Here is a 26,700-nt window from a genome sequence, read left to right as displayed (position 1 = left end):
ACGTGCGGCAGCGGCGGCGGCGGCGGCGTGGCCGGGATGGCGGGCATGGAGGAGATGGAGGAGATGGAAGGCACGGAGGAGATGGAAGGGATGGAGGAGCGGGCCGGCGGCACGGCAGTGAGCGACCCCCGCGGGGTGCTGCGGCAGGGCCGCGCCTTCCTCGACTTCTTCTGGGATATTGCCAAGCCAGAGCAGGAGGTGCGGCTGGCGGCCACCGAGAACCTCCTGCGGCACCTGCGGGAGGGCAAGAAGGTGAGGCGGGGGCCGGAGGGGCTCGCTGGGTGCGAGGAGACCGGCCCGGCCCGTTCCCCTCTGCCTCCTGGCAGCGCTCGGTGCGGCCGGGCCGGACCGGACCCCGCTGAGCTGCGCTCTCTTGCAGGACGATGAGCTCAAGTACACCCTGAAGAGGCTGGTGGAGGGACTGGGAGCCACCCGCGAGGCCGCCCGCCCTGGCTTCAGCCTGGCCCTGGCGCAGGTCAGTGTTTCACGGCGCTCTGTAGCCCCTCGCCAGCCCCTGTAGGTGCCTGGGGTGCCTTGTGGTGTCTGTGCGGACCCTGGAGGGCTCTGCCGGCTCTGCGTGCACATGGCAGGGCAAGGCTCTCACCAGAGAAAAGAGGTTTTGAATAGTCCTAGTCTGCTTTAGGAACAACACACCTTTAAACTATACCAGAAGCACGTTTGTTCCACAGAATTCTGTCCTGCTTCAAGAGTGATCCCTAATTTGCAAACTTTGACCAGGTTTTCAAATAGGCAGCGTGTAATATTATTGTAGTTCCTTGAAACTGATTTGCTTCTGGCTGTTAAAGTGGGAGATCTGAAGAGACAGCCCTTTAAAAAAGACTTCAAAGTTTGGGTTTTTCCTTCATGCTAGTTCAGTCTGTAACATGGCAGAGTCCCAGCAGTTGGGGTCACTAACTGAGCTCAGCTAACCTGAGAAGTTCCTAAAGCAGGAAAGTCTGTGTTCTTCCCACTTTGATCAGGGCCTTGCCCATGCCAAACAGTTTCATTGCTTCTGTTACAGGACCAGGCAGTTGCAGTAAAATGTGTGCATTTTTCATCTGTTGTCTTGTACAGGGCAACAAAAACAAAAGGAATGTCAGCAGGTATATTTGTGTCTGCACAGAATCCCAAAATGGTTTGGGTTGGAAGGGACCTTAAAGCTGATCTTATTTCCACTCTCCTGCCATAGGCAGGGACATCTTCCACTAGCCCAGGTTGCTCCAAGCCCTGTCCAACCTGGCCTTGGACACTTCCAGGGATGGGACAGCCACAGCTTCTCAGGGCAACCTGTGCCAGGGGCCTCACCATCCTCACAGGGAAGAATTTCTTCCCAATATCCCATCTAACCCTGCCCTCTGGCAGTGGAACAGCATTCCCCCTTGTCCAGAGTCCTCCAGCTCTCCTGGAGCCCCTTTAGGCACTGGAAGGTGCTCTAAAAGTCTCACTGGAGCCTTCTCTTCAGGCTGAACAGTCCCAGCTCTTCCAGCATGGTTGCTATTCAGACACATCTTTACTGATCTGGTTGTCTCTATTCTGGCCCAATAAAGCATCACGTCTGCTGTTATGCTGAGCAACTGTTCAGCTCTATTTTAGCTGAACCCAATGAAACTTCATGAAATGAAAGCCCTGCAAAATGAGCTATTCCATCTCTCTCCTCAGGTTTTACAGACTTTTGAGGAAATTTCACTGTGCAGCGTCCTGGAACAGATAAAAGAAAAACACAATCTGGAAAAAGTGAAAAAGGTGAGTCAGGTTATGGCATTTGCCAGCTGCTACTTCAAGTCAATTATTCTCTATTCTTTGAAGTGTAGACTCTAGTTTTGGGGTTCTTGCTGAAGTAAATGGCTGTAATGAAGTAACAAATATTTGTGAAAACCAAGTTAATGAAGTTGTCATTTGGCCCAGTTTTAGCTGAGATTTGTCTGATGAAAAAATAATCTAGGACAGTTCTTAAATACCACGCAGGGGGTTGTTTTCAGTATGTTACCTGCCCGTGGCAGAGCTGTAGCTGCATGTGCAATCTTAACTGAAGAGTTTTTTTAATCTCTTTTCTTTTTCCTTTTCAGAAACTTGTGAGGAATGCTGCTTTTGGGAACTTTTTTGGAGTTATGTCTCTGTTCCAGTCTGGGCGGCTTGTGAAGGTAGCGCTGCTGTTGGGTGTGTCAGTCCTGGCTCTGGGGCTGTCTGGTGTGGAAGGAGGATCCACAGAGAAAGGGTCATGGCCTCGTTGATACAGTGGGATTTGAAGCATCGAGTTCAGTTCTTTTCTATTGCATTATCCACTTTCTGTGCCTTTTAAATGTCTGTTCCTGAACAGAATGTAGGAACTGTGTCAAACAGTACAGGAGGTTCCTACCTAGAATCATAGAATGGATTGGGTTGGAAAAGACCTCCAAGGTCATCAAGTCCAACCCTTGGTCCAACTCCAGTCCCTTTACCAGATCATGGCACTCAGTGCCACATCCAGTCTCAGTTGAAAAACCTCCAGGGATGGGGAATCCACCCCCTCTCTGGGCAGGCCATTCCAATGCCTGATTACTCTCTCTGGAAAGAATTTTTTTCTGATCTCCAAGTTAAATTTGCCCTGGCAGAGCTTGAGCCCATCGTGCCCCCTTGTCCTATTGCTGAGTGCCTGGGAGAAGAGACCAACCCCCACCTGGCCAGAACTTCCCTTCAGGGAGTTCTAGACAGTGCTGAGGTCACCTCTGAGCCTCCTCCAGGCTAAACAGCCCCAGCTCTCTCAGCCTCTCCCCATAGGATTTGTGCTCCAGTCCCTTCACCAGCCTTGTTGCTCTTCTCTGAAAAGAAGGAATTTGTTGTCATATATGGCCAGAAAACACCAATTTGGGAAAAGCTGTGTGGCCCATGAGGAAACAGTTGTGTATGTTTTTTTATTACAAGTAGGCATAGACATCAAGAATGGGTTATTATCTGAACCTTCAGCTTAATCTCTGATACATCCTCAGGTTTTGGCTTATCTTTCCTTCCTAGGACCGCAAGGCTCTGCTGGAGAGCATCCAGCTGCTGCAGCAGCTGACAAACCACCAAACACACCTCCGGGATCTCCCGCGCAAAACTCTCATCGACATCACCTCTGAGGTACAGGCACAGCACCTGGTGGGTGGGAGGGGGAGGCTTGGCTCCAGGGTTGGCTTTTCCCCGAGTTGTTCACAGCTGGAAGTTAAAGGGGATGTGGAAGAGTCAGTTTAAACTGTGGGAGCTGTCTCCTGTATTGCTTGTGGGCAGATGTTTGTATTCTGGGGAGGATGCTCTTAGCTTAGTCTGCTTTCCTCATGGACAAACCCATAGTCTGCTTTTTCCCAGTTTACTTGCTTGGATGGTACATTGGACCATCTGCTCTTTTGAACAGAGGTATGTTGAAAACTCTGGACAGCAAACCTTCTGTTTTTATGCATCAAGCCTGAATTTTGGGTTATTGGGAGTGAAATGATGCTGTGACAAGGAGTAAAGGAACTCTGAGGATGTAGTAAAAGATGAGTTTGTGTATTTCCTTCTTTTAAGTGCATATTGTTTGTGGATATGAAGACTACCAGTGTTAAATCAAAATAGTTTCCTGCTCCCTGGGCTGCGTGGCTGTACAGACAGGGGCAGGCAGAGAGCCAGAGAACAATTGCAGCTGGAGTCAGTTGACCTGAATTGCTGTCTGATGACAACGTGCTGTCCTACTCCCCATGGTTAAGCACCTGAGACTGTATGGCACTACTGGACACATTTTCTGTTTATTTTGAGTTGTATCACCATGAAGATTATTTCTAAAGTTTCCAGAACACTACAGGCTCTCAGTAAAATGCCCTGCAATGCAGATCCTTCAATATACTGCACTGCAAATCAGTGAAATACCCTCAGATGTTCTCATGTGCTCTCACTCTCATTCCTGTCTAGGTTCCTGAAAGTGTGTTTGAGGAGGTCCTGTTTGACATCTTGCAAGGTGACCTCTCTTCAGCCTTCACATCTCCAGAGAACCTGCACCTTTTGCTTGTGGGCATGCAGAAATTCCCTGGTGTTCTGAAACCCAAAAAGCTTAAGAAGCTGTTTGGCTCACCTACAGTTGTAAATGAGGAAAATATTCCCAGGTAAATTCTTAAATAAGGAGCATTAAATCCAACACTCTTCTCCTCTTGGTTAGCAGTAAGAGAAATGTGGCTCTCTATTCTGATACCTGTATTTGCCACTGCAAGTGCTGTTAAGGGTTAGGTGTTAACTGTTATGCAGGTTCCTAAATTACAGCTTTGTCATTTCTCCTGGGAGACACAGCCTGCAGTGCTCAGGAAATGTTCCATGTCCTTCAGCAGGATGAATTTTGCCTTCAGCAATCCCCTTCCAGGCCAGATCTCCCACATTATTTTATTTCTTCTTCTAGACTTGTAGAGCTTCTGAAAAGTGCTGCCAAGTCTGAGAAGGAGGACAAGAAATTGCCCAGTGTAGTGTTTGATTTGCTGCAAGTTGCACTGAAGGAAGGTGCCTTTGAGCTGTTCTGGAATGAAGTTGTGGAGAATGGGCTGTTGAAGGAGAAATCAGGACCTGTGAGGTTTGTTGTTTCCTGATTACCCTTCACTTTCTTGACCCAGAATTTTTGACTGCCCCACCACTGCCTCTCTGTCTTACCCCTGTGTGTGGATTTCCTGCTGTGCCTCAAGCTGAGGGAATGTTCTTTATTCCCACCCAGTTCCATGTGCTACCGGTTGCTGGGCAGTGCTCTCCCCGTGCTGTCCCTGGAGCAGCTGCAGGTGGTTCTCAAAGGGAATGTGATGCTGCACTATGGAGAACACGTGGTAGCAACTCAGGTAGGTCTTCTGAACGTGGTGCTCGGGGCTAAAGGCCCTGTCCTGAGCAGGAGTTGTCTCTGCTCCCCTTCTGGTTTCACATCATCCTGTATGAAAAAGGTTTATGTAATCTTAGACCTTGAACTCTTACTGAAAACAAGGTTATTGTATGACTGCTGGTTGCAGTGGACTGAGTATAATTGTAATACAATTATAATTGTTTAATTGTAATGTCCTGTTTTAAGGGTTTTGAAGCTGTTCAACACTGCCCCACCTGCTTTCATTGCAGCTGCTGAGAAAGCTCTAACGATGTGGGGAGCAGAGGAGGGGCAGCCTCAGCATATTGACAGTGTCAGATGTTGTCCTGTAGCAGTCCCTTTGAATCTGTGTGTCCAGAAGCTCTGTTTTATCTGTCATTGTGCTGGGTGTTGCATGAACATTTGAAGGCAAAGACAAAAAGGGACAGGTCATGCTTTTGTTTGGTAGTGCTTGTTTCCATAAGCACATCTGAGGTTTAAGCACAAAATTGATTTGAAATTAGATTTGGAACCCCTCTTCATCCTTCCTTCCTGGGAAGCCAGCAAACAACACAGCCCTGTTATAAAGAGAGGAAGAATGAAAAAGAAATACTAATAGAACCAAGCTTTATCTCAACTTACTGCATCCAAATTCTGTAAAGTGCTTTACTGGAAATGTCTAAGGCCAGATTGGACAGGGCTTGGAGCAACCTGGGCTAGTGGAGGGTGTCCCTGCCCATGGCAGGGAGTTGGAATGAGAAGAGCTTTTGAGATCCTTTCCAACCCAGTCCATTCAATGATTTGTACTTACCGAGCCACCCAGACTGAGTATGAAGTTCCTGACCTGCTTGTTTGACCCTGTTTTTCAGTTTCCACAGGGATTTAAGTTTGCTGCAGAAATGGAAGGCTACATAGACAAATTCCTGAGTGAGTGTGATGACCCGGAGAGGCAGCTGGCTGTGATGATGGGCTTCTCTACCCTTACCCATCAAGGGAAGCCGGTATTGATGAGTGTTTCCAGGGTAGTCAGACACCTGCAGGCAGTGACCTTGCAAAAATACGTTGACTGGCTCAAAGACATGTTCCTGAGGCCCGACTTGGACTGTTGTTTAGACTTCTCTGGTAACCGGCAAAAACAGAACCGGGAGAATGCAGACAGGTGAGTGGGGGATGCACCTCCCTCCTGCTCTTCGGGGGTTTCAGTAGTTGCCTGTGAAGTCTGGCTTGAACAGACAGTGTTTGCTGCTTCCCTTGCTGTGACCTGACATCTGAAAATTGTTTATTTCCTCTGTACCAGAAAGTTTAGCCCCAGCATCTGACTCTTTTGCTGGGACAAAACTCAATTCTGCAAATAGCAAACACAGTGAGAACCAGCCAGCCTGACCAAAACAGACTGGACTACCAGAAGAAGCTTTTTTCTTCTTTTTTTAGCCCTTGTTTTGGCAAAAATATCCAGTGGCTTCCTCTTTCACTACAGCTTCTCAGGTCTTTGTGGAAACTGTGCCTCTCTTTTATCTGTGAATGAAACTGGCCTGAGTGCCAGTGTGTCTGTGTGTTACCTTTGCACCTATAACCTCACTCTACTGACTGCTACAGTTCTTGAAGAACTCTTTGCTCACCTGCAGTCCTCAGTGGGGTAAATATACCCTTTTTTGGCACAGTAAAAAGCAAACTTGGGAAGATTATATCCCCTCTTATGTACCTGTTGCTCTCATACTACATAAGTGACCATCTTTGGTGTAAAGCCTCTAAATACCTGAAAATCACCCCTTGCTGCAGTGGATTGTGTGGTTTGTGTTTATTTTGAGTTGGTGTTCAAACTACTGTTTGTATCCACTTCCTTATTCAAAGAACACAGCACAAGATCTCTCGACTGAGGAGGTGGATCATGCACAGGCTGGTTAACATCACTGAAAGTGCAATGAAAAAAGAAGAGAGCCTTGTGATGGATATTGCCAGGTGAGAATGATTTAGTTGTGTGCTTGTGGTAATTCTGTTTAGTTCAGCAGCAGTGTTCCAGGTAAGCTGTCCTCATGACACTGAGCAAATTCAGTAGTGGAAATACTCCATAACATAAATTATTTTTGACTAGATTTTGTTTTCAGAATACCTTCTGCAACCTTGGGCCAAACTGTGTCCTAAATAATTGGCACTTAGAATCACGTTAGTCCCATTTGGTTTAAGTAAATTTTCAATTATTGCCTAAACTGCTTGAAGATACTACTTGTAATATCATGTCTTATATCTTGGAGAATGTGGCCCAAATCTGACTGAGTATTGCATTTTGTGGCCTCAAGTGCTGGCGCTTCACTTTGGTGAAGTCCCAAGTATTTTTCTCTCTTCTCTCTCCTGTGTACCTTGAGCGAAGGGTCTTCTAGTGAACAGTGGCTCTTTTCACTGCTTGGACTCCCTTGAATAAGAATGTGGTGAATATGTGGCACTGGTTTGCACACAGGGACTGGTTTTGCTTTGTTGTGACCAAGCTGGATCTTCATTTTGTTCTTGTTTCTGTCCGTTCCAGGTTTTGCTTCTTCCATGCTTTCTTTGTTGCTAAGAAAAAGACTTCCCAGATAGGTGAGGCAAGTGTCCTTCCATCAGAGCCCCTGGATGGACAGGATCACACAGAGACAGAAAACTACTTCTTTGGGTAAGGATTTCCTTGTGTGCTTTAAGCTTGGAAATTTCTCTCTTTTCCTGAGGATAAGATCAGCCTGTGAATGGCAAAAGGTTTGGAATTGTAACCTGCTACTGGAGCATTTCTCTGACTCCAGCACCAGGGAATGGCTTTTTTTTAAGGAGATCCTGAGTGTGTTTTCCAAAGATCCATGTTCATGGCAAAGCTGCTGAGTGTCTGCTGATCGGGTGGGTGTGGAGTTGAGCTCAGACTGCATTTTCCCAGGAGATTTCCATTGCCTTAGTTGCAATCTGGAAGGGGAGGAACACCAGAGAGGTGGTGGGGTTACACTGGTGAATTTTGCCTCTCTGTTCTCTGTGTGAGCTGCTGATGCCTCCACAGCCCTCTCTGTTCTGAGGGAGATGGAGTTGGTAATAGATGTTTTTAGGTGATTGCTAAACCTCAGCAGAGGGAAGGCAGAGGACATGGTGAGACACAGAGTGGGGAAGAGCTGAGAATAAGTCAGTGTTGTTGGGAACACCAGGTGTGCTTGGGACCAGCAGGACAATGAGCTTGACATTGCTCATCTTGGGTACAGGCGTGGGTTGAAACTTGAGCCCTGGAATCTGGGCTGCAGTGAGTGACCAGAACTCTGGGATGAGGGTGCTCTCCCAGTGGGCATTATTTTGGAAAGTGGGAGAAGACCATCTAGTTCCTCTAACAGCAACGTGCTGGCTGTTTTCCTTTGCAGGTTGCTTCAGACTTTAAACACCCTGCCTGTTTTGGGGGACACAGCAAAGGCTGCAGCCTTGAGGGAGAAGCACATCCATGGTGTGACTGCAGATGGGAAGCTGTGGATCTTTCTCCTGGCTGAGTATGCCAACAAACTGCTCTCCAGTGACCATGTCAAAGCTGTGAAACCTTTTACCAAGGAACAAAAGGATATCTGGGAGAGGTGAGAGGCTCAGGAAGCTGGGTGTGGGTTTGGTGAGGTTCAGGCATGTTTCTCCCTCTAGTTTGTAGCCTTGTGGAAAAGCCTTAGTCTTGGTCTCCCTTTTCTCCTAAAAATGCCTGTATAAACTTCTCAGTGACTCTTTTTCTGAATTTGATTTTCCACAAAGGTCTAGGCCTTGGCTGTGGTCTTAGGAATTGAGCCTGTGCTCAAGTGCAGGCTTTTATAAGCCACACTCAGTAAGACACTGTTGTTGGGTTAAGATTGTGTTCTATAAGTATGTCCAATTTCAATAAATTGAATGTTAAGTACAAAAAATGGTACAACAGTTTTTTCATGTTTTCAGTCTGTTCATAAGAGAAAAATTGCTCTTGTAATTGTGAAAAACTCAAGAGCTTTCTTTCTTCAGAACACTTCAATCTGTGAAGAATCTGCAGAAGAAGGAAAATAAATCAGACAGTGCCAAAGTTGGTGCTTTCCAGCAGCTTTTGCTTTCAATGGCTATTCATCTTTTCAAGGTAAGAGCTGTGAAGAATATTTCTGTGGAATGAAAAGGGCTGATTGCTGGGCTTTCTGCACACTGAGCTGGAGGGTTTCTTTGTGTTCTTTCACAGCCTCTGGCTTCTGAGAATGGGCAGCTGGCAGTTAATAAACTATGATTCTTGCACTAACTGGAGACATGTAGGGGGCAAAGCTTGGCCTGAGCATTAGTTTTGCCCTTGATTTGTTGCTGAGTGGAGCAATTTTCACTTGATTTCATGTTTTCTTCTGCAAAGGGGTTGTAGTAGCTGGTTGTGATATCTGTAGCTATTTAGAGTGGTCCTTAGATTTGGAGTAAATCCCCTCTGTTGCTGATGGGAGTGGGGAATTCTGAGGGTGTTTTATTGTGTGCTTGTGATCAAACAGAATGAGCCTGAAACAGTGGATGTTCTGAGTGACCTCCTGAACTGCACAGAGAGGGCGTTCAGCAAAGAAGCCAAAAAGAAAAAGACTGGTGAGTCTTTCCTACAGAAAGAGAGTGGGATTGTTAGTCTGTCTAAAGACAGAAGGTGGCAGTTCTGCATTAGTGGTTCTGATTGCACAGGTTCTGGCTTGATGCATGTATACCCAAGAGAATCCTCTCTCCTTCATTCTCTGTCCTTGCCTTTCTAAATCTCTTGCTCCAGGTCTTTATCTGCACCCTCAGTGTCTTGTGTGCCTCAAAAAGGAAAGCTGAGCTTCACAGCTGGCCATTGTTCAGATGAGCAGTGTCCAAGGGAGCTCACTCCTTTTGAGTTCTTGTTCTGTTCTGGCCAAGAACTTGACTGAAGTGGTGGATCTGCCTGGACAAAGCTGTGGGCTCTCCAGATCCCTGGCAGGCCCAAAACATGGTTCTTTCACAGCTCAAGGTCTGGGCAAAATAAATGCATCCCCTGTGTAGATACAGCCTATTTGCTGGTTGAGGCTGGTGCTTGTTTGGAGCCTGCAGAGCCCCCGGGCTGGGACTTGACCAGGAAAGAACCTGACTTGGTCTTGTGACTTCCTCTCTAACTGTCCTCTTGTTCTGCTGAAATCTGTGTAAATCAATTTGAGAGTGCTTTAAAAATAAAAGCTCTAATTCTATGTTGGCTTGGTTGTTTGTAGATCAGGATTCCCAAACCTTTGGACTAGTGGACAAGTTTTAAATGCCATCCCTTTTCATGGGCTGCTACAACTCCTGATTTCACTGGAAACACTATATATTTTGCTGACTAGGTGCTGATTTCTTTAATGTGACTAAATGGGTGTAACATGACTTGCAGAACTGCTAATCCAAGTAATGGTTTAAAGAATAGTAGGTTTTGTTGCTTTCCAGTTGCCAAAACATCATTTCAAGCATGTTTCTCCCTCTGCTTTGTAGCCTTCTGGTCTGTGTTGCTGAGTGGGTGCATCTAAGTCACCTGAAATGACAGTCTTTTTTCTGTGGTGAATTTTCCTGTAGTTCCTTACAGATGTGCCAGTGCCCCTTCCTGTCACTGTTTGTTTGTTCCTGTGCAGACAACTCGGAGCCAGGATGGGTTGAGGTGATGGTGGAAATCCTTCTCTCCCTCCTTGCCCAGCCCAGCGTGCTCTTACGGCGCATTTCCAAGAGCGTGTTTGTGTGGATTTGCCCAAGTCTGACCAAGAGGGGCTTGCAGCTGATCTTGGATGTAAGTGAGGCACTAGGAGGGCATTGTACTCTTTGCCTGTCTTGTCCCTAACAGATGTACAAACTTACCTCTATTTTGGGATTAAAGTCTACTTGATTTAGAAAATGTCTGGCAATGCATGTTACTGAATTTGAAATGTACCTTAGAGAGACTTTTGGGGGATTTTACTTAGTTGTGGGGTTATGGGAGCCTGAGATCTGTGCTCTTTGGTAGTTCTAGGCTGAAGAAATTTCTGGGTCAGTTTATATAACTAAATTTTGTATGTGACTATAAATGGTAACAACATTTTTCTGGAAAGGTTAATCATAGAGGTGCTGAAAGTAAGTGACACTAGAATTCTGAATTGGTCATATCACTGAGTGTGGTGGGATCTTCTGGGAGAGGAATATGTGGGTTGTGAAGATGGGCTGGCAGGTACTTTATGTGATTAACCTAATACTTCATTTGTAACAAACTAAGATGTGTGATGTCACCAACCTCATCAGTTTGTTCCTTGTTTGTTACTTACAGAAAGAACTTGGCATATTAACAAACAGAAAGTTAATGCCCTTGTGTACTGTTTCATTATTTTGTTGGTTTACTGTGCTGAAATTTCTGTCTTTGTACTCAGAAAATGTATCAAAACAAACCACTGAAAATACACAAGTCCCTTTTTTTATTTTTGGTAGGTTTTTGACCCAAACCAAGAGGAAAATGAAGAAGGTGCTGTCGTTGTGATGGAAGAATCAAAGAAAAAGACCAAATCTGCAAAGGACACGGTAATTTTTGTAGCATTGGCAGTGACAAATACTCTTCAGATCTTCACACTTTAAAAATAATATTTCTCCTGATCTGTGGTAACAGACTTAATTGCATTTCTCTGTCTTGAAGAAAAAAGCTGTTGCTCTATTAAGATTTGTTTTAAAGGTGCAGCACCCAGATGGCTTGTTGGAAGTGCAGTTATAGGTGTGGCTGGTTGAATAGGTGGCTTTCTGAGAAAAATTGACTTTATCCTGCAGTCAGCACAGGCCTCTCCTTTTTGCAGCCACAGACCAAATCGTGTCTGTGATGCTCAGCCAGCTGAAGGCCAGATCTCACATTTTAAGAACTGCAGAGATTCCAGTCGAAAAGCATTACAGGCATTAGCAGAGAGAGAGTCAAATGGGTGCTGTTACCTCAGATGTTCCTTGGAAGCTTCTGTTTGATACTTATTTAGTATGACAGAGAAGTCTGTATTGTGTTCTGCTTTTAGCTCTTGTGAAGATCTGTTACCTCAGTATCTGAGCTATCATTACTTGGATCTAAGGGTTGGAATCAAGACTGGGGTGTAGGGGAAGCTTGAGGTTTTATTTCTGAACAGTGACACACATGGGAATGGAGTAAGGCTTGAAGAATGGTGGGGTCAGGAGATGAACTTTTCTTCCTCAGGACGAGGAAGGAAGCGACGACTCCTCAGATGAAGATGACACTGACAGTGGAGATGAGGAGACGAGTGAAGAAGTTGATGATGATTTTCGCAGTCAGCTGATGAATGTTCTCCAAGCAGGGAATGCACTGGTATGTTTTCACTGCCTACCTTCACACAGATACCAGGAGGTTTGGGGTGGTGAAAGATGATCTCATATCCCACATCCTGTGTCAACTTGTGCAATGACAGCCCTGGCAGCCAGCTCTGTATGGCACTTGAAGCAGGAGGCCAGAACCTTAAGTAAGCTGTGGGAATAAGTCACTTTTTTTCTGTTTATTGTTAGTATGTCTTGAGCACTTTAGCTTGTCCAGTCCAGCCTGACACAGCCTGTGCTCCTGCCTGTAATAAATGAGATTGATGTGAGCTAAAGCACTCAGATACTGTACATGGTGACTGCACTGGCTGGCCTGTTACAAGAGTGATCCCTGAAGGCCACTCTGGAGTCTTCTTGTAGCAGCAATAGAGTTTGGTTTAATGATTCTAATAAAGGCTGCAGACATATCAACCTATGAACCTCTTTACTGAAGGAGCAACAGCACAGAGAGACTTGGGGTCAAAACCTCAGCCTCTTCCCTGTCCTGATCCTCTGGCTCTAAATGTTAGTGCTGTGCAGCCAGGGTTACCTGATGAGAAATACAAGTGAGATTTCTCAAGGGCCTGAGCATCTGTGTTCCCTCAGCAGTGGGAATGTCATTATTCTGGGTCTAGAGGCAGCTACATCCCCACTGTGAGTCTGGTCTTGGCTGTGGTTCTCTCCCTGCTGCCTTTTTTAAGTGTGTGAGTTGACACGTTTTTGTATTCTAAAAACAAAAGGGAGGAGATGGGAGTGATGAAGAGCTGGATGATGAGGCTATGATGGCTCTTGACAAGAACATCTCAGCCCTTTTTGCGGAGCAGCAGAAACGGATCCAAGCGAAGAAGGATGAGAAAGACAGGATGAGGAAAGAGAAGATCCTGCGGAGGAATTTCAAGGCTAAGGTGGGAGAGGAGTGTTTGGTGTGGAAACCTCTGGCTTAGTAGTCCCTTAGTTGAAGCCCATGCATGCCATGAGCTACCTGACACTGAACAGCTTGGTCACTCACCGTGTGCATCAGGAGCTCCTGGAGACTGAGACTGGATTGTTCTGGGTTTGTACAGCACCGGGCACAGAATTGTTGGGATCAGTGACTGGGGCTCCACAGGCCTGCTTCAAAAAGAAAAGAGGGTACTGTGCTTGCAGAGAGTGCCTCATAGTTTCCATTTGCTGATCTTAAATGCTTCCGTTTATTACATCCTTCCCCACACCTGCCCAAAGGTGTCTGTCAGTTTTTGTAGACTGGACAGGCTTGATGTTCAAGGAATTGTGATGAACCCCTTGGTTGGTTGTGACTGTAATGCTGAATTCAGGCCACCTGGTGTCAGCATGAACCTGGACATTCAGGGACTGCTCCAGCTGCTCCCAGACAGAAGTGTTTGGAGTCAGGTTAACCAAGGTAAAGGCTGAACAGTGGGGTGAGCCAGTGGATTTACTGCATTTCTGTTCTTATGCTGTTCTGTAAAAGAGCTGATTTTATGCACTGGTCTGTCTGGGAGTCAAGGGGAGCTTGCAGCAGGGAGAGCTGTGAGTTGGTGCTCACAGACACCTGTGCCAGGTTATACTGACTGCAGGTCTGGCCAAGTAACTGATTCTCACAACTGCCCTTTCTAAAGGATATCACTGCAAAAAATAAAGTTGAAATCAGCAGACAACCTTTAATCTTTAGTTTCAGTTTTCAGTTTCTCGTGCTCTAACAGGACAAATGATAGCAGAAGATATACAGATCTCAGCTGTAAATTGTTTTCTTCAGCCCACTCCAGTCTGGAGGAACTGCTCTGGGTAAATCCGTCTTGTTTCCCTGTCTGCTTTAGATCTCATGTCAGTAACTCTGTGTTTGCAGGTGCTGGATCTTATTGATGTGTTCCTGATGAAGCAAGCAGAGAATCCCTTGGTGTTTGACATCATTGAGCCCCTGCTTCAATTGATTGAACAGTGCATGAGCTCAGACTCTGACAAGCAGGAGGTCGACTTCCTGCGGAAGACAGCCAGTATCTTCAGGTGAGTGTCCTTAGGCTTCCAGATAATACACATTGGCTTGATAAACAGCAGTGGTGTTGGTTGAACCCCAGGAGTTGGTCTTTCTAAGACTGAAGACAACTGCTGTGCTTATACATTGTGTAGGATTAGATTACCAGCACCAACATACACACAGTGCTTAGTCATAACCTACAGGAAAGGAATTAGGATCTGGGCTTTCTAATCTAAGGTACTCCAAGTGTCAAACCTGTTTGCAGATGGAAACCTCAAGAGTAAAAGTTAGTATTGCAGGCATAATACCATGTCACTGATTATCTCCACAGGCCTCTGACCTCTTGAGTCAGACCATGCATGAACTCCCAAGGCTTACAGAGTGGCTGGAACAAAACTGCCCCCAAGTTATCATTGAGACAGACAGTGGAATTCTCTGTTCACAGCCAGAAGTGAGGGATATGATACCAGTAAAACAGACATAATGCCTATTGTGTGTATCATGAGTTGTCTTCTGTATACCACTCCTTGACATCCTCAGCGCTGCTCCAAAGCATTTTCAGTCCTGCTTTCTCCCCCCATTTGAGAAGCAGTTGTGAAGTAACAAGGTTTGAGGCAGCCAGTCCCTTCTGTGGGAGCTCTGCAGGAAAGTCGACTGTGATGCCTAAACAGGTGCTTGAAGGTGAAGATCAGGATGTCCTCACTCTTCTAGCCACAGCCATGTGCTGCCCACATCTTAGTGTTAGTTATGTGTTTGGTGTTGTTCTCACCCACCCTGCTGGGTGCTGAAGGTTCCTGGTGGGTAATGGCTGTGGTTGGTGTGTGATGCCCTGCAGGAACTCGCTGTGCCGCAACAAGCAGTACTGCCGCAGCGTGCGGGCCCTGCGCGAGGACGTGCACGCCCTGCTGCAGAGGCTGGTGAAGAAAGCCTGCAAGCACAGCGACTCTGCTGTGGCGCTGTACTACTTCAGGTGAGTGCCCATGAGGAGCATCTCTGCTGGTGCTCTGAGCACGTGTGATGTTGCATGTTAAAAAAGGTCTGAGAAGCAAGAGAATCACTGAAGGCTTGGTGCAAGCATCTGTGTCTTAATGAGGACTAGTCAATCCTGGCAGTCTTAAGACATTTTCAAGCAGATGTCTCTTTTTTTGGTGATAATCTTCTATGGGCTCTGTGACATAAATATGGTCTGAAACAGCTTTGCTGGTAGTGGTGGGAGGCACTTCCTTGAGACTTCCTTGAGGAGTAATGCAGTGTGTGATTTGGTGGGGGATGAGTGTAATTTCTGGTCAACTGTCATGTGCAGGAACCCTGATACTTTTGGCAGCACAGGGCTGGCTGTGTGTGCTGCATGGCTCCCTCACAGCTTCCCAGCAGTGGCAGTCCTGAGTGGAGCTGTGCCCAGTTAATACATTTTCCAAAAGCAGCAGAGTGTCTGCCTGCTCTCCCAGTTGATGTGTCCCACTTCTCTCCAGCACGGAGCTGCCTGGGCTGAGAGGCTGCACTGCAGCACTGGCTGAGATCTGCAGGCTCCAAAATCCTGGGTGAATGCAGAAGTCCTCAAGTGCCAGTCAAAAGCACTAGCTTGAGGAAACCAGGCTGATACTGACGGTGTCTGACTGCAGTGATGGTTAATGAAACATGCAGATTGCTCCTGAGATTCAATTGCCAGTAGACCGGCAAAAGTGGGTTAGACTGAGAGAAGGGGCCTTCTCAGACTCTATTTACAACAGAATAAGCTGCCTACACTACTTGGCCTGTGCCCTCAGGTGGCTTTGCAGTGACACTGTGGTAACTGATACATTCTCCCTTTTTCTTTTTTAGTGCCTCGTTATATCTGCTCAAAGTGTTGAAGGGAAACACATCATCAACTGCTCCTCCCCCTCAGCCAGAGAAACAGAGTGACAGCAGAGCAAAGCAGGTGTGTCAGGTAGGACACGAGGCTGCTCCTGAGGATGTGTTTTTGCTAGTGAAGTTGCATTACCTGATTTTACTGAGTGGGCCTTGCTTGTTCAGTGTCACTGGACCTGCTGCCTGCAGTGACCTATCTACATGGTTTCCATAAAGCCCTTCTGGCCCTACCCTCCTGCCTTTCAGTGCCTGCTTCCCCATAGCCACAGGGCTGCTGATGCACAGAGGATCCAGGTTAATGGCTGTGTATTTGTGCTGCTCTCCTCCCTGATTTGCTGTTTTTTCCATAAACCTCTTGGCAGTCCCTCTGAGTTTTTTCCTGGAAGCTGCTGAGGAGCACAGAGACACAGGACAGTAGTGGGTGGTTGTGAACTCCTGTCTTCCTGAGCATTGGGCTGAGTTATCTCAGGGTGAAGAGCATGTGGAACAGCCCTGATTTCAGTGGTACTTGTTTGCAGGAAGGCTTCATCTGGTTGTGCTATGAGTGTCCGTTACTCAGGGAGCCTTAATGTTTGGTCTCCTTTTACCTGCTGTCTGTGCTGCATTTCACAGGTCTCAGAGCATGGTGACCCTTTATACTGGGCAGCCCACTGCAGTCACCTCCACTAGAAACCCAGCAAGTGTTTCACCAACTGACCTGATACTTGACTCTGAACCTCTCCAACTGAGTACAGGAATTAGTGCTTTAATCCTGTTGACATCTTGTGGGGGAGAAAAATAAACAGGGCTACCTCATGCCAAGGGAGGGCCTGGAAATTACACACAGTGAGCTATTATTGGGGGCTGCAAAGGCAGCCAGTGTTTCTAGGGCTTAGTGAGAGGCTGAGAGTGTTAATCCAAGCAGCTCTTGTGCTCTGCTGGCCTTCATGGAAACAAAGTGGGGAATGTAAACAACATACTTGATGTTGAGGCTGGAGTGGGACATGCTTCAGAGCATCCTTGTGCAGCTTAACAGGGAAGGCTCTTCCTGCTGTGGGAGCAGAGCTGTGGTCTTGCCCAGGCAGGGTCAGAGCCAGCAGCTGACTTGAGCTGCTCATCTGAGGGAAGTGACAGTTCAGTTCACGTGCTGCTGCTGGTGCTGACATTGTGTAGAGGCCAGGAAGGTTATACAGTGAGGAACCAGAGACAAAGGTGTGGTGTGTTTCCAGTGAGTTCTACTTTGTGAGTGTCATCTGGAGCTTTTCAATAATCAGGAAAGAGCCCAGGGTGCACTGGCCAAATTGATGGAAAAACTACAGAAGAAATTTTTTTACTGTAAATGTATGCATGGGAGGATAAATCAGTTTTCCCCCCTGCAGATGTCAAACAAGTGATAAATAGAGACACTAAACTAGGAAACTGAGGTCACATGTTTCAAGATCCATCTGCCCTGTTCCACTTCACCCTGTGTCCAGCTGCAGTAGCACTGGGACTTTGACCTGAGAATGGGACACCATATTGACAGTTCCTTGGGAAGAGGTTCATAGAAGGCCCATCCACTATTGTGAAAATCACAGCTTTGGGAAGATCTTACTTCCCAAAGAGCTGTACTTCCCTGGCAATATAAGAACAGTCAAGAATACTGGGATGTGATGCCACATTTGGCTCTTCATTCATTCCTGTGTTTGTTCAGATCCATGTGGCCTGTGCAGGTCTTGGCTGTTTGCTGTGTCTGGAATCCTTGTTCTCCACCAGAGGGGGATATTGGAGCATGGACAAAGTTCTGGGATTGCTGGATCACCGCTAGGACTAGTCTGCTGAGGATCTGGGAGTCCTGGACATAGTTGCTGAGTGTAGATCTAGATATCCACACACTAACATCTACAGCTGAGAACACCATGTGCACAGCCCAGCCCAGCTGCTGCAGGATGGTCTTGGAGTGCTCTGTGAGCCTCATGTGTTAGACATGCCCATCACAAACACAGAGCATGTTTGGGACCCACTTGGTTGTTTCTTCATCGTTCTGTGTCATGTCTCATAGGCCTCTATCATACAAACTACCCAAGAATATTTAGTTGTTGGAAAAAAAATCTCTGTGCACTGATAAAAGTTAATTTCTTCATTGCTAATGATTCATCCTTGTGTTTCACTGGCAGTGTTTTTGTTCTGATTGTTCCCCACAGCTGTTGAACCCAGGCTGTTTGGATGTGGAGAGGGTGGCTGTCACCTACCGACAGGCACTGACCCAGTTCTTCAGCAAGAGGAACAGTCCCCTCACGTGCTCCATGTTCCATGACCTCTTCAAACGCTTCCCAGTAAGTCTTGTTGCCTGTGTGCTGACTGTCTTCTTCTGGCTGTGATTGTAATTCTGGGGGAAGTAGGGAGAGAAACGTTTCTGTTTTATTGTGGGCTTTTAAACTGCTCTGAGGCTTCCTTGGATCTTCATCTCCTCAGACTCTTAGGAGTGTGTGTTTTAATAGCAACACTGCAGAAGGCCAGGATCTCTTTTGTGGTTTGGACTGGGATTCTACATGGAGAATGCAGGTGAACAGAAAGCTGCTCTTTAAAGCATAGCATAAGAAGCTCTAATTTTTTACCAGTGTTCAAGACAGCATGGATGAATAAGGTTTACAAAAAGGCAAAACAGGCCATCTTGTTCAACCAGCCAGTGTAGCTCCTGTCCAGCTCTATCTGATTGCATACTCAGATTCTCAGTTTTCTTCCAAGAAGGCTGAGGAGTGTAGAGACTAATTGGGATCTAAACTGTAAGGCTGATGTTCAACCAGTGTTGGTGTCTGAAACGTTTGAGGTATTTCCTGCAAACTTGACCTGTGCCTGGGGCTGGTCTCCACTATGAGGACAGCCAGTTTTTAAGAAACAGACCTTGAGCCTGAAAGTCATGCAGTTCTTCAGGGATTTTTAGGTCAGAGCAAGCAGAGGCAGTTGCCAGAAGCCCTTTCTCAAAACCTTTTAGAATTGATGCCTGACATGAGGGTGGGAGGAGATGTAGGCTTGTGTAACTGGGGGAGGATGCTTTCAGGCTGAGGGAATCCATCCAGGACAGAGTCCTGCTTACCAGGTTTCTTAGGACACCAACCCACAGTGCCACCCATGTAAGCTTGTGAAATGGGGGAGGAGCAGGGTTGGGTGCTGCCCACATGGACAGCAAACTGAACATCCCAATGTGCAGGTCTAGAGCCTGTGGATTCCATGTGACTGTTCCTTGCAGAAATGTCTTTTAAAATCACCACAACCACACATCTTTTAAATACCTCCAGGGATGGTGACTCAACCAGTTCCCTGGGGAGCGTGTTCCAATGCCTGACAACCCTTCTAGTGAAGGAATTTTCCCCAATATCCAACCTACACCTCCCTGGCAGAGCTTGAGGCCATTTCCTCTGGTTCTGTCCCTTGTTCCCTGGGAGCAGAGCCTGACCTGCCCTGGCTCCCTGTCAGGGAGTTGCAGAGAGCCAGAAGGAACAACTTTAGGATGGATAACCTGTCTTCAGGGAGGCTTTCCTCCTGATATAGTTGTTTCTGGCCACTCCAGCAACTGATTTAGATCTTTACTGTGTACTAATGTTCTCCAGTCTAACTTGGCATGTTCTCCTTTGCCTGGGACTGTGCACAAAGTGAACTGACACTGCTTAAAGTGTCAGGCAGATGCAGACTAGTCATTACCAGGCAGAACACAGGAGGTGAAATACTCACCTGAATTTTCCAAATGAACAGTTTTGCTGCTGATTTTTGTTGTGATCAAGATTTCACTCAGGGCTGGTGTGAGCAAAGCTGTTAATTTTCAAATAAGCTGTTGCTGATTTCTGGGCATTTCTCTTTGTTGTGGCATTTTCATCTTACTCAAGAAGCTGTAAAATACAGACTGCTTTGCTTGAAAAATAAACCTGCCTGTCAGCAAACCATTAATAAGAGACTGTGTCTTTGTTACAGATCATGTGTAAGCCACTGGTAGATACTCTTGTCGAGTTTATCACAGCAGCAACCAGGCAACATCAGCAGGTAAGAATGGAAGTAAACAATCAAAGCTGTATTAAACAGTCAGTCAGAGAAGTCACTTCTTTATGGCAGCTCAGATGATTCTTAATGTGCTTGTTATATGTCCTTAGGGCTGCCCAATTTTGGAAGTGGCTTCTGAAGGGCTGAACTTTTTGCAAATACTGCCTTGCTGCTTCAGGTGTGTGACTGAAGGTGTGGAAGTGCCTTGTATATTCAGTCATGGAGGTCCTTTCAGCATCTCCTTTAAAAACTGCCTGCAGCTTTCAGGGTTGAGGCCTGATTGTGGGAGTGGTTGACTCCAGTTGCTTATTCCTTGATTGCTTCCTTCTTGGGAAGGTGTTCCTCTGTATTAATGGAGCGTGTTGTAATCCCTGCCTCCCCATGGCACCCCAGGTCAGGGTTAGAGCCTGTGCTGTGCCTTGCAGCTGTCCTGCATTTTCTGGGCCATGTGCTGCTGTGTTTAGTCTAAAACCACCTGTACCACAGACCTGATTTTTGATGGTTGATTGCATGTGCCTGACTAACACAAAATTAGTGGAGCTTTATCAATAAAACATTGCAGGGTGAGTGCACAGCTCAGTGTTGCTGGAGCAGGGAACGAGGCCTGTCTGCATTTTCACTGCAGTGGGGGGGCCTTCCACACAGTTAATAACCCTTTAGGCCAGTAGCACTGTCTCAAACTTTCCCACCCCCCAGCTGTACCCTGTGTCTGTCCCCTGCAGAAGTGCATCCTGGATTGATCTTTCTGTTTCATAAATAGCTGTTTTATTGTTTCTGATCATTGGAGAGACTGTGAAGGGATAGGTATATGTTTACAGTAAGGCTGCTTTATGTTGACAGTGTGAACTGCATTTCAGGCTGTTTTACCCAACAAGGATGGCTTTGATTTAGAGAAAAAAAATAAACAGAGTGAATTAAGCTATTAATGATTTCAGTGGATAGAAATAAGGATGTATTACACAAATAACAAACAAATTAATTGTAAGGCACATAATTGATCCCATCCTCAGGAGAACAGGACAGCATCCGAAGCAGACAGCTTCATTATGTGGGTATCTTTGCTTCCCCACAGGGAACAGCATTGTCCTTCTGCCAGGGCTTCCACAGTTATCTGCTCCAGCTTTGTTTGCAGAGCCTGTTTATCTGTGGGTGGGAGGAGTAGGGGAGGACGTGTGTGTGTGGGAGCTGAGTACAGAACATGGATATACTGCTGTTCAAACAAAGGCAGTGTGCAAAGTGAGCTCTGCACAGCCTGTGGAGCCTGGAGTTGCAGCTTTACATTTTTTACACACTACTTCCTTTTCAGGAATTCTGGTTTCCCATCATCAGATGTCCAGTTTGACAGTTCTTCAATTAAATGATTCTCGGGTGGTATCCTAAAGAGTAGGGTAGGAGTCAGGCTAGGTGGGTGTATGTGGCAAAGTGCTGTGGATAAAGCAGGGGGATAACTTCTCCCTGGTAGCCTCTGGGAGAATGAGGTGGAGAGACTCACCTACCAAAAGGGCTGTCCTAACTCAGAGTCCTGAAGACACCAAAGGTCTCAGGAGACCCTGAATTTAGCCAACTCTAATGGATAAGGGACAGGTGGGTCAGTCTCCCTTTTCAGCCCTGAATACTGGCTTCTAGTCATTAAACTAGCTTAGTCCCAGGGACAGGAGGTTTAAATTCCCTTCTAACAGTGCTGTTATTAGTGCTGGTCGTTCTGGCTATGCTGCTGGATGTGTGGACAGCTAATCCCAGTGGGATTCTGCCTTGGCTCTGCAGATCCCTTTGGCGGGGCGTCCTCAGGGCCGTGCCAGGTGGGGAGAGCCCGTGCTGTGCGTGGGGAGGGGCAGGCTCAGCCCTGGGCAGGTGTCTCCTCTTGGCCTGGTTCTGAACCCTGGGGCTCTGGCCCAGCAGGACTGCTGGCCACGGGCCCAGCCAGCCCTGGGGGAGGAGGAGATTCACCTTCAGGTTGTGAACTAAACAAAAAGTGGTTCTTGAAGAGGTTTAAGGGGGATGGTTCTTCCTCCTCACCCTCTGTACCTGGGAGTTTGTGAGACAAGCAGAGAGGCAGGGGATCTATTCACATCTCCTCTCAACCAGGCTGTTCCCTAAGGTTTCAGAATGTTTAAGAGAAGGTCTTGTGGCTGCTGGCATACATGCCCAGATCCTACTTCAGGGGCCTGTGTTCTTGCTGGGGCCTCTAATATAAAGTCAAATTTGATCACTGAGGGATCACTTTGGACCAGCCTGGCTGAGGTGATTTGCAGAATAACAAGAGTACAGTAAGGCCTGGACCTGCCTGGGCTCTTGTCAAGAAGCAGCAAACCTGGACTGTATTTGGAATGTCTTTCCTCTGCCTTCTGTTGTTGGCTGCTGCAGGTCTGTCAAACTCAATTTCTGGGCCGTTGTAACCAAGAAAGGCTCCTCTAGGAAATGCAGGAGCTGTTCAGATGCTGCTCAGCTGGTGCTGGCTGGGAGAGGAGCGGTCTGGCCTCTCCAGCCCCAGCCATTTGTCCTGCCCCAGGGGACCTCCCTGTCTGCTGCCCAGGTGTTCGTGCATTTACTTCACAAAATGGTCACGGGGATGATTTGGCTGAAAACTTAACCTTCCTCTTTCACACATACTTTTATCCCCCCCTTTTGCTGTGTTAAAGTTGACCTTAATCAATTCACTGGTCTTGTTCAGGGCACAGGGTTGGTCTGTTCAGGGCGGGAGTGGCAGGGTAAAAGCTGTGATTTATTTCATCAGCTGCAGTGCTCATTAACATGAAATTATGGCTTCTGTGAAATCAGTACAAGAATATTGGAAAGCAGAGATTGTCTGTGCACTCTTGGCTGTAGCTGTTGACTTTGCCAACTGGGTCTTGCACTGCTGCAGCCTTGCTGTGCATCCTGTCTCCCTCAGTCGCTCACCTCTAAAACCTGGAGAACATCAAAGCCTCAGCAGCAGTATTGTGACTGTAAAGACAGAGGTGTTTGTAGCTATTGGATGGGTGTCACATGTTTTTTTCTGGGAGGTGCATTTCTTTGGCCTGAGTGATTGCTGTAGAGGAGGGTGTTTTGGAAGTATCCAAAGGGTGCATCTTGATGCAGAACTTAGCAGAAAAAATGGAAGCTTGAGCTCCAAAGCTTCAGGTAGTGTGACTGAAATTGTGAGCCCTTTTCCTCTGACACTGTTCTTCCATGCCTAAAGCAGCAGGGAGTTTGTTCAGCTCCATGTTGAAGTAATTTGTGAGATAAAATAAACAGTACTTTGTTGGGATGAGAGCTCTTAAGGCAGTTTTAAGCGTGGCTCACAGTGGTTGGTTTGGTAGTTTCCTTAGCACTAAGCTCAACCTGTTCAACAAGTTTTAAACTGGAAAGGTGAATTTGCAATGGTCTTACTGAGACTGAAGCTTATACATGTGGCCAAGTTCTGCTCCTCTGATGTTATTCCTGGAGCTCAGATGCCTGCAGGAGACAGTAATACAGCAGTTTCCCTGGAAAAGGAAAGAGATGGAGAGATTGGTGTCATCTGTGAGTGGGGGAACAAAGGCAAGGGATGCTTGACCAGGGAAGGGGGGTTGTTCCCCACTCTGAACTCATTTAGTACCTGTTTAAACTTATACATCAGAATGAGGATCTGTGTGACTGTGGACCTGCAGGACCACCTTGTTTCAGGCAATTCATGCATCTGAGCTGGACTTCTTGCCTGTTGTGAGACCCCGCTGATTACAGGACCCTGTGAATCATATTCTGCCACTTCAAATGCACTGTGACCATGGCAGCTGTGAATGCTCAGTGTTACCCGTTTCAAACTCTGCATTTCTTCAAGTGTGGAGCTCAAGTCCCAAACATGCCTGTGTGCAAGTTAGAATGCTTCAGGGTTTAAAAAAATGAACATACTAATGTTTGGATGTCATTCATTTATTGAACTGAGAAACCTGGTGGGTTTTGTGTTTGTGGTTTCCTTTTGTTTTGTTTTTTTTTTACAGTAGCAGTGGGGATCTCTTTCCCAAACTGTTTTTGGTCCTTGCCTTCCCATATGTGTAAGTTAAACCACACTTAAACAAACTCAGACTTGTCACTTAAAGCTGCACTCTGTCTTCTCAGTCTGGCCTGCCTTGTGCCTGCCTTGTGTCCTTGCAGTGTTGTCTGCTCTAGAAAGAAGTGACTAAAACCATTTGAAATCCCTTGATTGTAAGCAACTGCTGTGAAGCTTTTCAAGAGGACCTTTAGTGTAGGAGAAGTGCTGTTAAAGTGAAAAAAAAAGAAGGTGGTAAAGAATGACATTTTTTGTGCAATCTAATCCAGCTTGTTGGATGCAGTTCTGTGGACTGAGGTCCTGATAATCTGACCCTGTCCTTGCTGTAATGGCCAGCAGGAATGTCTGCAGGGACAGGAGAATGGGGCCAGTGCACCCATCACAACCTTTTGGTACACACAGGCACATCTGAGACTTTCTCTTACCAGCAAGGTGCTTGCACCTGAGTGTAGCTGACATTTCTAGAATGCAGTACCCACACACATTCCTGCACACACAGAGGAGCTCTGAGTGGCTCAGGTACAAATGGTAAGTCCTCAGAGGTAAGGCTGGGAAAATGACAAGTCATCACAAATGGTTGTGTTATCCCTTTGAGTTGTCCTGGTGCTAATGAATTGTGCTCAGTGTCTGGCACAGATGATGCCATTGGCCAGCAGAACGTGGTGCTAACAGGGGGGGAGGCTCGTGCTTTTTGGCTGACAAAGGATGTTGCTGTCAGCCTTGTGTCTTCCACAAGCACTAAACACATTCTCTCAAAGTCTGTTTGGAAAAAATAACATGTGTGAGCTTGTCCTCACTTCCTCCTTTCTTAATTCATTCTTACTACTGTGATTGTTTTCCAGGAGTCCTTGACCTTCAAATTGCTTCCTTGTGCCTTGTTTCAGTGGGTGCAGTGTTGCTTTTGCAGTATGTACAAAAGCTTGGTTTTTTGGTTTGTGCTGATGGAGCATAAACCAGGGATCAAGATGTGTTTAGTTTAATGATTATTGCATGACTCAGCTACATACCAGAACCCTCCTGAGCCTTAGGTGAGGAATGTCTTCCTGGTTTATTTTTAGCTGTATTGGTGTGATGAGCAGAGCTACAGTAACACCTAATTCTGTAATTGTGCAGTCCTGGGCTGTCCCTCTGCTGCTGCTGCAGCACAAATCCCTGCATTGGTGATTGTGGTGAGGTTCTCACTGCAGTGCCCCCCTTTGTCATACCTGAGGACTGGATGAGTCCATGAACTAATGCTCCTACCCTAAAAACTCCCTCTGTATGCCTGAGGATCAGGCAAAGAGGGAAAACATGTGGCTGGTTGCATTGCGGTACCAACCTTACTGCTGATGCAGCTCCTTCAGGCAAGGGCATATTCCACCTGCCAGCTCCAAATTGGAAACAGGAGGCTGAGGCACAGCCTCTCTGGAAGCCTGGCCTGGAACAGCCATGCTTTTCCCTGAGAAGTCCACCTTTTGTTGGCCAGAGGTATTGGAACCAGTCTGGAAAGGAGGACTAGTAAATGGAACACCACTGCTACCAGGAGTAAGGTGGTGTCCCCATCTCGCTTGTGGCAGACACTGAAACCTCTTCTAGTCTGGAACTTTTTCCAAGGATTTATCAAATGTTTTGATGTCCTCCCGTTGTTCTTTTCTTTTGGGAAAGGCACTGGCAATGTACACATCAACACAATTGCTAAGAGCCTCTGCAATTACTTTTGCACTGTGGTCACACATCAGTTTGAATACATTCCTGTCTTATTTACATTCAAAGCTCTATTGATTGAGGATGTTGCAGTAGCTGGGAGCATAATGAGGCTGTATCTGTCCGTCAAGTGGGTTTATTTTCTGTGATTTGGCTGGAACTCTGCAGAGCTGATGTAAGTGCAGAGCTGTCATGAAAGTAATAAAAGTAATTTTACTTAGTGTGGAGATGAGAATGGGCACTGAGACAGAGTTCAAAATGTCATCTTATGTCATTAGTATTTCAGAATGTGTTTTTATAAAGCTGTCTGTGACAAGGAACCCTTTAAGATCTATCTAATAGAGAGTGTATTTTAGGTAAGTTGCTAATTAATCTTGGTGCTTTGGCAGTCTCCCCAAAGGGATCAAACATACATAGACATAATTTTAAAGAACTGAAGCAGGTCTATGCCAGAGCTGCCACGACCAGAAGTGTAAAATATGATCCCAAAGTCCTGCCAGAGAGTTCTTGGCTGGTTGACAGTTACCCTTCTGAACAGTTTATGTTCTGTGTAAATAGCTAAGTTAAAAAGTAATTAAACTTTAATACAGCAAGGGCAGTAAAAGCCCTGCAAAGCCTCAGAAGGCAGCACCCCTGTGTGTGTGTGTTTGGGAGTATTTCACCTCATGCTGGAATAGATCAGTGGATCCCTCCATTGCTGCTCCATGCCCTGCCTGTGTGCTCGTGGATGGCTCCCAGCAGGTGGGAGAGGAAGAACTTATTGTGGAACATCTTGTGTAGTAATGAAGCAAAATAAACCTCCCCAGATAAGAACCAGCACCAGTTCAGCTCTACCTCCTTTGCCTCAGGAATGAGCACAGGTAGGGGAGCAACAGGCCATGAGTGGAAGGCACTGTTCCTTTGGAGCATCCTCCATCCCTCAGCACAGGTGGGCACCCTGTGCCTGTGTCCTCTGTAAAGTGTCACTGGGAGGGGCTTGTGGTGAACAGACCTTCAGAGGGTGAGTTGTCCACAGGCAGAGAGAGCTTCTCACACAGTGCAGTGCTGAAGTGGCTGTTGCCTGCAGACTTCCTTTTTGTCTTCCTCAGTTCAAAATGTTCCCTCTCCTCAGTGAAGAGAAATCATTTGCAGCTGGATACT

At 46.6% G+C, this 26,700-nt stretch overlaps 1 protein-coding gene across 2 annotated transcripts in view; it reads left to right on the top strand.

Annotated features, from left to right (window-relative positions):
• MYBBP1A (MYB binding protein 1a) overlaps nt 1-26,700 on the top strand; it is a 52,912-nt gene continuing 26,212 nt past the window's right edge. Inside the window, exons 1-23 of one of the 2 annotated variants that reach the window (XM_071575176.1) lie at nt 1-252; nt 380-475; nt 1,660-1,743; nt 2,067-2,141; nt 2,992-3,099; nt 3,904-4,094; nt 4,382-4,549; nt 4,688-4,805; nt 5,671-5,960; nt 6,653-6,760; nt 7,323-7,448; nt 8,167-8,370; nt 8,777-8,885; nt 9,274-9,361; nt 10,384-10,535; nt 11,204-11,293; nt 11,943-12,071; nt 12,796-12,960; nt 13,899-14,056; nt 14,863-14,997; nt 15,849-15,945; nt 18,038-18,169; nt 19,803-19,871. In XM_071575176.1, coding sequence (XP_071431277.1) covers nt 37-252; nt 380-475; nt 1,660-1,743; nt 2,067-2,141; nt 2,992-3,099; nt 3,904-4,094; nt 4,382-4,549; nt 4,688-4,805; nt 5,671-5,960; nt 6,653-6,760; nt 7,323-7,448; nt 8,167-8,370; nt 8,777-8,885; nt 9,274-9,361; nt 10,384-10,535; nt 11,204-11,293; nt 11,943-12,071; nt 12,796-12,960; nt 13,899-14,056; nt 14,863-14,997; nt 15,849-15,945; nt 18,038-18,169; nt 19,803-19,871 — 3,108 coding nt within the window. In that variant the 5' untranslated portion in view covers nt 1-36. Of the gene's footprint in view, nt 253-379; nt 476-1,659; nt 1,744-2,066; nt 2,142-2,991; nt 3,100-3,903; nt 4,095-4,381; nt 4,550-4,687; nt 4,806-5,670; nt 5,961-6,652; nt 6,761-7,322; nt 7,449-8,166; nt 8,371-8,776; nt 8,886-9,273; nt 9,362-10,383; nt 10,536-11,203; nt 11,294-11,942; nt 12,072-12,795; nt 12,961-13,898; nt 14,057-14,862; nt 14,998-15,848; nt 15,955-18,037; nt 18,170-19,802; nt 19,872-26,700 lie in introns of both variants that reach the window. The other variant, XM_071575175.1, reaches the window with a different exon arrangement.

This window comes from Pithys albifrons, chromosome 21 (assembly GCF_047495875.1).
Source record: "Pithys albifrons albifrons isolate INPA30051 chromosome 21, PitAlb_v1, whole genome shotgun sequence".
NCBI classification, from domain to species: Eukaryota; Metazoa; Chordata; class Aves; order Passeriformes; family Thamnophilidae; genus Pithys; species Pithys albifrons.
The sequence above is the reverse complement of the archived record's forward strand: the minus strand, read 5'-3'. Positions and strand labels throughout refer to the sequence as shown.